Source organism: Galleria mellonella, unplaced genomic scaffold (genome assembly GCF_026898425.1).
Source record: "Galleria mellonella isolate WM207_F2 unplaced genomic scaffold, CSIRO_AGI_GalMel_v1 utg121, whole genome shotgun sequence".
Lineage (NCBI taxonomy): Eukaryota > Metazoa > Arthropoda > Insecta > Lepidoptera > Pyralidae > Galleria > Galleria mellonella.
Genome location: NW_026441983.1, coordinates 776,046 through 787,212, shown reverse-complemented (window position 1 = coordinate 787,212; position 11,167 = coordinate 776,046). Strand labels below are relative to the sequence as shown.

Below are 11,167 nucleotides of genomic sequence, written 5' to 3'. Positions count from 1 at the left end.
CGTAAACTCGCGGTGACTGCAATCTCCCGCGTCGCGTCGCAATTAGAGATATTTTTCATGATTAATGACTTTCATTTACAAAGATCTGCCATCATCTAGTCACGTCTCCTTACGAGACGCTTCAGTTGGTGGCGCTTTACAACCTCCCTATACCGGGGAGAAAGGGATTGTTGGCAATGGAGTTTGACAGCCCCATTACTAGCAATACGCCTTATTAGGTCGACCTCCACGTGGTTCCCCCTGGACATCGTGAACAATTCTTGTTGAATTCGTCACGATGGGCTAACTGACCTGCTTCATCCTCACCTATCATCCTTCACTGGTGCCCCGCCGGTGTGTACGATAGCGCGGGTGGGGTTACCATATCATTATCATCCAATAAAAAAATAAAAAAAAACCTCCCCATACCGGGTCATACGAAGTGGTCGAATGTAACGAACGTAACGTAAAGGTAAATCAGCCACGTTATCCATAGACCGCCTTAAACCGGCCTACATACCGACAGACCCATCCCCTTCGCCACAATCCGTATCTATTCTCAGTCCCAACCATACACCTAACACCTAAACCTGCTCAGGGCACCATTAAAAAGACTCGATCGGGACGCGTACTTCTATTTCCTGACCATAATTTCCATTTGTCCATAATTTTTCTGGCTACCCGATCATGAAATGTGGCCGTGAGCATATTTTTCATCGCCCACAGTTACGATCTTTGGAGGGGAGTTTTTTTTTTTTTTTATAAAACTTAGAATGGCAAACAAGCTGACGGCTCACCTGATGGAAAGTGGTAACCGTCGCCTATAGACATGAGCAGTACCATGCACATAACAGAGTATACTGTTTCGCCCATGATACCCCCCCAGTGATATAGACTACTCATAATTATGCCTACATAATTATTATATTATTATAATTATAATAAATACAAACATACATAATTTATATTTATCCTAATGTATAAATACCACATAAATATATACATTTTTTTTTTGATGGGTGAATATGGTATGGTAACCCCGCCTGCGCTAACGGGATACGCTGGCGGAGCACCAGTGAAGGGTGATAGGTGAGAATGAAAACAGGCCAGTTAGCCCATCATGATGAATTCATCGGGAATTAACCATGATAGTTTCCAGGGGGAGCCGCGAGGAGGTCGACCTGGTTGGGTATATTGCTAGCAATGGAATTCTCAGTCTCCATTACTAACAATCCCTTTCCCCCCTAAATATATACATTTGTATTATTACTAAATCTTTCTATTTAAAATTACAACTATTATACAATACATATTAAAATTGGGGGGAAAGGGATTGTTAGTGATGGAGACTGAGAATCCCATTGCTAGCAATATACCCAACCAGGTCGACCTCCTCGCGGTTCTCCCTGGAAACTATCATGGTTAACTCCTGATGAATTCATCGTGATGTGCTAACTGGCCTGTTTTCATTCTCATCTATCACCCTTCACTGGTGCTCCGCCAGCGTATCCCGTTAGCGCAGGCGGGGTTACCATACCATTTTCACCCAGCAAAAAAAAAAAACATTAAAAATATCTACAATAAGATATCTTTCACTAGGTGTCATGTCGTATAGGGAGATCAAGGATATGGCCTGAGATAGAGCTGGCTGGAGGAAAATTCATGAATTAGTTGCACCGACAAGAGGAAACTCTTAAATGAAAAAAAAAAAAGATATCGTTAAATATTAATTCTGCACCCGACAAAAATGTCTGATCGGACGGTTGTGCATTGGAACTCTGCGCAAAACCGATTCTTAGCTGCTATTCCGGGGCTACTGCGTGAGCACTGTTTTTTTTATATGGCCCCGCTCCCCTTTTAGCATTTAGGTGATTTTCAATTAGGCTGTGTAACTTGGAGAAAAATGATCGTAGAGACATTTAAAAAAAAAAAAGCAAATCGTAACTCTATGTGTCTAATTTGTCTAGTTTTTCGATCTAAACTCGAAAAATTTTCGAGTGAGGCACAACAATCATTTTTTTTATTAAAAAATCTTGTATTTTTTTTTTGGACTACATTTAAACGCATTTATTTTACTCATGCTATAAATAAATTATTTCATCACTAAGTACAGTTTACGTAGACAATATTTGGTCTTTTAATGATTAAAATTGGACGTTTTGTTTTGAAGTTATGGCGAAATTAAAATAGTAAGATTTTTTTTATACATCTCAGAATGGCAAACAAGCTAACGGCCCACCTGATGGAAAGTGGATCCACGCGGGCGAAGCCACGGGCGAAAGCTAGTTGTAATATAATGTAGATTAAATACAGTTTAACATTTGTATACCTCTGCGGGGTGCTGCATGTTGTGTACCTACTTGTATATGTAACGTCTTATTTTATCATGTAATAAGGAATACATGTGGGAACACACACATACAGGTGAATAGCCATACAGTTGTGATGTGTGTAAGAAACGTTTTAGTATAGGAGATGACCTGGATTCTCTTTACCTCATTATAGAAATAAAACAAACCCTTATATAATTAGATAATGCTTTAACAAAAAAATTTAAGTCCCCTTGAGAAAGAGTGGACCCTTTTTTAATCCCCTTTCTCCGACCCCCTTTAATCTCTTCCTCTTTTAATATTTTATTCACTGCTGAAGAGCATACCTCCACACAATGCATAAAATGTGTATTTATACAATTTAGACTTTGGTGATGTCGTCACAAATGTTCAGAAACTTTTATATTGTCTATGGGTCTTGACGCCAAAAATATTTCTTCACAAGTAACACATTCATTATATTGGATGTAAATTTCATATGTAAACCCACATATACACATGCCTGAGCTTCACCAGATATGATGATGATCATCATGGTGTGTGAATCTGTACCGAAATTAGAGTAATTTAGATTATATAGATAGTCTCCATAGAAATGCTTGTAGAAAAACGGGTCAACTTTTTCATACAATTTTGCGTGATAAATAGTTATGAGTGTTTCCGGAACTTCTTCTATAATTTCTATATTTATTTTTTATTTTATAATTTTTGCATAATTTTAATGCATAAACACTCATTTTCAAATTTAATTTCAAATGAAATTCAATTTAGCCAGAAAACCTCCACGGCCGTATTAAAGATTCCCGCGCTGTTTTGTAGTGTTGCCAATACCTTAAAGTTAAAAGTGACACTCTAGACTTAGAACAAGTAATTACATAAAAGGAATTACAAAATAAAACTACAAATCATATGGTTGTCTCCTTCTTCTCCTGCATATATAACTAGTTAAAGATGGACGAACGATACACTATCTATTGCTAGTTTTCTCAATTTAATTTAAAAAAGAAAGGAGGCAACCATTGATTTAAAATTTTTATTTTTCATTATAATTCGTTGTAAGGTCGAAAGTCTCTTTAATCTGTGGTGTCGATTTGACAGCTGTCGCATGACAGAGACTAACCATATACAAAATCAATTTTGCTTTATCTATTCCATTTATTTTATTTACATATTAATTAAAAATACTTTACATATTAACTAAAAGAACTTTATTTGGCATGTTTTAAAATACAAGTAATCATCAGTAAAGTTGAGCAAAATATCGGTAATATTTAACATATCTGTAAGAACAGTCCAACCGCCGAGATGTATTGTGAAAGTGTGGTCCAGGAACACACAGTGAGCCAGCCGGATGTGACCGCCATACGTGTCAAGCAGGAGGCTCGGGAGCCACAGTCGGATACTGATACAGTCATTGTACCAGGGGCTGGTGCACATGTCTGTTGCAGAATTAAACAAGAGATCCTCCCCATATTTTACGAAAAGACTCCAGAGTCCAGAACAGAAGAAGACACAGTGCTGAAACAATCGATTAAACAAGAAATCAGCGAGTACGATGTAGATATAACTGGAGTTGTGAAGACAGAGTGTGTTGCCACTGAGGAAACGGCACATATAAACATATTCTCTGGTGAAGACAGTCAGCCACCTACAAAACAGTATGAGAGTTGTAGCACTGAACAAGAGACGAGTGAACTTGATGTCGTTCAGTATGGAGTAGACGGAGCTGGAGTTGTAAAGTCGGAGTGTGTTGACGCAACTGAGCAGTCAGCAGTAGGCCACCACACATGTTCAGGCAAGGAAAAAGATAATCTCATAAAACTGTACGAGGATCATGAAATAAAGAGCGAGTTGGTTATAGGACCAATGCTTGTACAAACAGAGACAGCATCTGGAGCTGTAAACCATTTGTCACATTCAAAAGATGGTTGTCAAAATGTGCTGTATACTGAGGATGATGTCCACATATCCAAGCACCAAGATAGGACAGTGGCAACTGGTACATTGTACTCATGTGATATATGCAGAGAGACATTCAAATCCTATAATGCAATAGAACACCATATGTCAGTACATACTGGCCAGAAATATAATAATTCTAAAAATACTTCAAATGATTCTGAATTTAGTAATGGCGGAAAGCCACACAGATGTGAAGTGTGTAAGAGGTGCTATAGTTTAATTGGACATTTAAAGACACATATGCAAATACATACAGGAGAAAGACCATACAGTTGTGATGTGTGCAAGAAATGTTTTAGTAGACATGAACATTTGAAGGTACATATGCGAACACATACAGGGGAAAAGCCATACAGTTGTGATGTGTGTAAAAATTGTTTTAGTACACAGTCACAATTTAAGAGACATGTCCGTACACATACGGGAGAGAAGCCATACAGTTGTGATGTATGTAAGAAATGTTTTAGTGCACATGAAAATTTGAAGATACATATGAGATCACACACAGGAGAAAAGCCATATACTTGTGATGTATGTAAAAAATGTTTTAGTACAAGTGGAAATTTGAAGATACATATGCAGACACATACAGGAGAAAATCCATACAGTTGTGATATGTGTAAGAAATGTTTCAGTACACATGAACATTTGAAAGTACATGTCCGTACACATACAGGAGAAAAGCCATACAGTTGTGATGTGTGTAAAAAGTGTTTTGATACAACTGGACATTTGAGGATACATATGAGAACACATACTGGAGAAAAGCCATACAGTTGTGATATATGCAAAAGATGTTTTAGTACACATGATCATTTAAAAACACATAAGCGGACACATACAGGAGAAAAGCCATACAGTTGTGATATATGTAAGAAATGTTTTAGTAGACATGGACTTTTGAAGATGCATATACGTACACATACAGGAGAAAAGCCATACAATTGTAGCATGTGTAAGAAATGTTTTAATACAAAGGCAGATTTGGAGATACATATGCGATCACATACAGGAGAGAAGCCATACACTTGTGATGTGTGTAAGAAGTGTTTTACTGCACATAGATATTTGAAGCTACACATGCAATTACATACAGAAGATAAGCCATACAGTTGTAATGTTTGTAAAAAATGTTTTAGAACACAGTCATATTTGAAGAGACATATGAGTGTACATACAGGAGAATAGCCATATAGTCTACAAACTACATAGAGATGCTAAGAGGAACAGCTTAGCTACATTGAAATTGGCCAATAGTGGGACTCTAGAACTATGTATGACAATTTTTTTTTTAATTACAATGTAGTAAGCTCAAAAAAGTATCTAGCTCCCATTTTTGTAATTTAAACGCGAGGAAAATTCATAAAAATAAAAGCCAAATAAATTATTTATTTATTTTAATTTATTAAATGGTTTCTGCTTATTTGGCAATTTTATTACTAACCTAATCCTCCAAGTAGCCATATCTGTGCCTCTTAATATATATGAATATTTTTTTGTTATTATTAAAAAGGCCGGCAGCACACCTGCAATTCCGCTGGTGTTGTGGGTGATCATGGGCGGCGGTAGTCACTTACCATCAGGTGAGCCGCATGCTCGTTTGCCCCCTGTGTTGTAAAAAAAATAGTACAAAAAGACTTTCATATATAGACAAATTGAGAAAGTTAAATGAATACATGGCAGCACCAAATTACTCCAAGCCCATTTCACTTTTCGCCAAACATTTCCCCAACAATTATATTTCTCCAAAATGAAAATGTTTACCCAAAGCTGGGGGAAAAATATTTAGTCTGGCAATGTGGGCGCACACTGAAATGTTGCAACATTTTTTTGTGCCAAACCTAAAGACGAGTAGAACAATAATTATAATATTGTATATAACTATAGTTATATTTAATAAAGAAATATAATTCTAGAACCACCTTTATTAGTAAACAGTTATGACAAATATACCGTTCTGGGGAGAAAGGGATTGTTAGTAATGGAGACTGAGAATCCTATTGCTAGCAATATACCCAACCAGGTCGACCTCCTCGCGGTTCTCCCTGGAAACTATCATGGTTAATTTCTGATGAATTCATCATGATGGGCTAACTGGCCTGTTTTCATTCTTATCTATCACCCTTCACTGGTGCTCCGCCAGCGTATCCCGTTAGCGCAGGCGCGGTTACCATATCATTTTCACCCATCAAAAAAAAAAAATATATACCGCTCTATCTGCCCCTAGCACCGTATTCCGGACGATCACCCGATTATAGTGTAAATAGTGATATTAAAATAGTTCATAGAATAGTGTTCAAAAACATTGTTAACCAATAGGAAAAGAAACAATTTCGCTTCAATTTGTAAATTACTGTAATTCGTTGACTGGCCAACCTTGGCTAGTACACAGAGCTAAGTTGCACCTGGGGGAGCGGCTGGTGAATAATGTTTCTCTTCACCAAAACAGCCAACCAGCGATATGACTTCTGGCTGTCCGACGTCTCATCTTTGCGGTATATGTGGTATCCCAGTATGTGGAGTATGTCGACAGCCCCTAATAATGTCTCTGATATGAGACATACGTTGAATCTACACCCCACAAGCAACAGTCTTAGTATAACTTTCTTTAGGCCAACGTATCATCCGCATACCAGTTAGATAGATTATTCTTGAGCTAGTCTCACTAAACACGCGGTGATAGCCGTCAGAGGATCTGCGCCTGACTGCATCGCAAGGAGTATCTCAAGATCATAATAATGGTTTTAATCAGGTCTCCTGAGTTGTCAAAGATACTATCCTTAGTGGGCTGCTTCGACAACTGCGCGTAAAATATGCATCACGGGCGACCCTGGCGGGCTTTTATTTGTCGGACGTATTCGGGTTCATATCCGAGCTCCATCAAGGCTTCTGAGATCTCCTCTACAGGTGTGTCCGCTGGGAAACCGGGGTGGCCACTTTCAAACTTTTTTACCTGGTAACTGGTGCGAGAACCAGCCGATCTTTTCGCTCTTCTTCAAGTCAGAGAGGTATCTCTGGATGATGTGGTACTCTTTTTCTGACTTGGAGGAAAATCTCATCCCCTTTCCATACGGGCGTGCGTACGGAACGTATTGTAATTTTTGCTTCAACACTCTGCAGTGATGCACCCAATCCAGCAGGTGTTCTACTATGAGCGGAGGGATTCTATTATGTTTCGCTGCTGTTTTCGGCGATGATATCGCAGGTGCAGCGGACGCGAACATTACAGAGAATAGTGTCGGTGCTCTCGTCGCGTCTGCGTATGAGTGGGCTGACTTGCTTGGGTCGGTGAGCTCCGTGATTCTAGGCCTGTGAGGCATCGGTGTGGCTGGAGCGAAGGTGACGGCATCCTGACAGGGGCGCTTGTGTCCTTCCTCCGATCCATGTGAGCTCCTGGTTCTACAGGCCGTTCCTGTTAGTTGAAATCGCCGGCCCATGCTTATAGTCAACTCCATTTCCTCTATAGGGAGCGATGGCCCTTAAGGCATGCAGTTTCATCCTCCACCTAGGCAGCGATTCTCTCCTTCATGTCTTGAGAGAGAAGGTCTGTGGCCAGCACTTGCCCCAAGATTCGCTAGACGAATTCGGAATGCTAGACGCACCCGGGCGCCGCGCGAGCGGTCTTTCCCCAGCGGAGGGCTCTCGTGCTCGTACTCGTGCCGTGTAACAGCGGACATTGTCGTGCATTAACACGAAGTCTTCGCCGACAAACCCTGCGTAGGGCACAACATGATCGAGTAGGATACCGCTAGAAGAACTGCCGCCATACGCCACTGTTTCAGCAAAACAGCATTGGGAAAATAGTTCCTCCGGCCAAATGCCCCCCCCCCCCCATGAACAAAACAATCTACCATCTGATTCTACTATCAAAAAAATGATTTATTCAAAATAATAGGCCCTGTTACACAATAATACAGAACATTTAGAAAATTAAAATAATTAATTTATTTTAATTTTCACACACACGCAAACATTTCACTCAATACACATTATTCATACATTCATTTTTAAAATATAAGAAATACCAAGAATACTTACCTCACAATACTTGTACTGATATAATAATGTAGATGTTCAGTACTATATTGTAACACTCCGGAGAGAGCCTGCAGATCTGTAGTACAGGTTTCGACCTAGTTCAGACTCCAGACTCTCACAAGGATAATAATTTTAAGTTAAAATACTAAATACAGTCACACAATGTAAAATATTCCTTGTGAGTAGAAAATAAAGATTATTATTTATTTATTTATTTTAGTTTATTTTCATCAATTTTTCTCTCATTTCCCTACATAGTAATTAAAAGATAAACTACTGTCATATAGGATCTAGAATCCCACCATTGGTCCATTTCAATGTAGCTAGGCTGTTCCTCTGATACATTAGCATTTCTATGTAGTTTGTAGACTATATGGCTATTCTCCTGTATGTACACTCATATGTCTCTTCAAATGTGACCGTGTTCTAAAACATTTTTGACAGACATTACAACTGTATGGCTTATCTTCTGTATGTAATTGCGTGTGTAGCTTCAAATATCTATGTGAAGTGAAACACTTCTTACACACATCACAACTGTATGGCTTCTCTCCTGTATGTGTACGTATATGTATCTCCAAATCTGCCTTTGTATTAAAACATTTCTTACACATGCTACAATTGTATGGCTTTTCTCCTGTATGTGTACGTATATGATTCTTCAAAAGTCCATGTCTACTAAAACATTTCTTACATATATCACAACTGTATGGCTTTTCTCCTGTATGTGTACGTATATGTACCTTCAAATTTTCATTACTATTAAAACATTTCTTACACATGCTACAATTGTATGGCTTTTCTCCTGTATGTGTACGTATATGTATTTTCAAGAGTCCATGTGTACTGAAACATTTCTTACACATATCACAACTGTATGGCTTTTCTCCTGTATGTATTTGCATATGTCTTTTCAAATATCTACTTGTACGAAAACATTTTTTACATACGTCACAAGTATATGGCTTTTCCCTTGTATGTACACTCATATGTCTCTTCAAACTTTCATTGGTACTAAAACATTTCTTGCACACATCACAACTGTATGGCTTCTCTCCTGTATGTGTTTGCATATGTTTCTTCAAATTTCCAGATTTATTAAAACACTTCTTACACACATCACAACTGTATGGCTTCTCTCCTGTATGTAATAGCATATGTTTTTTCAAATCTCCGGATGACTTAAAACATTTCTTACATACAACACAACTGTATGGCTTCTCTCCTGTATGTGTTTGCATATGTTTCTTCAAATTTCCAGATTTATTAAAACACTTCTTACACACATGACAACTGTATGGCTTCTCTCCTGTATGTGTTCTCATATGTCCCTTTAAATATTCATTTCTACTAAAACATTTCTTACACACATCACAACTGTATGGCTTTTCTCCTGTATGTGTTCTCATATGTACCTTCAAATGTTCACTTTTACTGAAACATTTCTTACACACATCACAAATGTATGGCCTTTTCCCTGTATGTGTACGTATATGCATTTTTAAATATATATGTGTATTAAAACATTTATCACACACATCACACTTGTATGATTTTTCTCTTGTATGTGTTTGCATATGTACTTTTAAACAACCATGTGAACTATAACACTTCTTGCATTCTTTACATCTGTATGGCTCTCCACGAGTATCCAATTTAGGTTTAAAAGCAGTTTTGCAATTTTTATATGATTTCTGGCCCATATGTACTGACATATGGTGTTCTATTGCATTATAGGATTTGAATGTCTCTCTGCATATATCACATGAGTACAATGTACCAGTTGCCACTGTCCTATCTTGGTGCTTGGATATGTGGACATCATCCTCAGTATTCAGCACATTTTTACAACCATCTTTTGAACGTGACAAATGGTTTGCAGCTCCAGAAGCTGTCCCTGTTTGAACAACTGTTGGTCCTATAACCAACTCACTCTTTATTGCATGATCCTCATACAGTTTTATGAGATTATCTTTTTCCTTGCCTGAACATGTGTGGTGGCCTACTGCTGAATGCTCAGTTGCGTCAACACACTCCGACTTTACAACTCCAGCTCCGTCTACACCATACTGAACGACATCAAGTTTACTCGTCTCTTGTTCAGTGTTACAACTCTCATACTGTTTTGTTGGTGTTTTAGCAGTGGCAACACACTCTGTCTTCACAACTCCAGTTATATCTACATCGTACTCGATGATTTCTTGTTTAATCGATTGTTTCAGCACTGTGTCTTCTTCTGGTCTGGACTCTGGAGACTCTTCGTAAAATATGGGGAGGATCTCTTGTTTAATTCTGCAACAGACATGTGCACCAGCTCCAGGTACAATGACTGCATCAGTATCCGACTGTGGCTCCCGAACCTCCTGCTTGACACGTACGGCGGTCACATCCGGCTGGCTCACCGTCTGTTCCAGGACCACACTTTTACAATACATCTCGGCGGTTGGACTGTTCTTACAGATATGTTAAATACCAATATTTTGCTTAACTTTACTGATGATTATTTGTATTTTAAAATATGTCAATTAAATAGTATTAAAAGTATTTATAAATATGTAAATATATAAGAAAGTTATTGTTGACAGCTGTCAACTCCCCACCACAGATTACAGAGACCAAAGAGTATATAACTAAGAGAAAACTGTCTCGACAGCATTCTTTTTTTTATTAATATTTATAACTTGTTTGGCGTATTACTGACCATTTAGAGATGGGCAATCCACCTGGGTGGGTTTAAAGTCTGGTGGGTAAAAACCGGGTGTTTTGGGTTTATTGGGTTTAAACCCCATAAACACCCAAATTTTTGGGTGTTTATGATTTTGTACTTCATCATCGTCATCTCAGCCGCAAGACGTCCA

General features: G+C 38.3%; 2 protein-coding genes across 3 annotated transcripts; one reads left to right on the top strand and one right to left on the bottom strand.

Annotated features, from left to right (window-relative positions):
• Nucleotides 1-3,400: 3,400 nt before the first annotated feature.
• LOC113523546 (oocyte zinc finger protein XlCOF22-like) lies at nucleotides 3,401-5,694 on the top strand. Its single transcript, XM_026909534.3, has one exon. It carries the CDS (start codon nucleotides 3,615-3,617, stop codon nucleotides 5,457-5,459), a length of 1,845 nt encoding a protein of 614 aa, XP_026765335.2. The 5' UTR covers nucleotides 3,401-3,614; the 3' UTR covers nucleotides 5,460-5,694.
• Nucleotides 3,691-10,914, bottom strand: LOC113523536 (zinc finger protein 431-like). 2 transcript variants are annotated; one of them, XM_052898358.1, is made up of 2 exons: nucleotides 8,310-10,914; nucleotides 3,691-3,827 (listed from the first exon to the last, which is right to left on the bottom strand). In XM_052898358.1, exon 1 carries the CDS (start codon nucleotides 10,742-10,744, stop codon nucleotides 8,687-8,689), a length of 2,058 nt encoding a protein of 685 aa, XP_052754318.1. In that variant the 5' UTR covers nucleotides 10,745-10,914; the 3' UTR covers nucleotides 3,691-3,827; nucleotides 8,310-8,686. The 2 variants fall into 2 exon arrangements, with proteins under 2 accessions (XP_052754318.1, XP_026765325.2); XM_026909524.3 differs by lacking the exon at nucleotides 3,691-3,827 and adding an exon at nucleotides 5,627-5,878.
• Nucleotides 10,915-11,167: the final 253 nt, after the last annotated feature.

Bases quoted from the DNA above. Each gene is read 5' to 3' on its own strand.
- LOC113523546 (XM_026909534.3), top strand. From the start codon at position 3,615: ATGTATTGTGAAAGTGTGGTCCAGGAACACACAGTGAGCCAGCCGGAT.
- LOC113523536 (XM_052898358.1), bottom strand. From the start codon at position 10,744: ATGTATTGTAAAAGTGTGGTCCTGGAACAGACGGTGAGCCAGCCGGAT.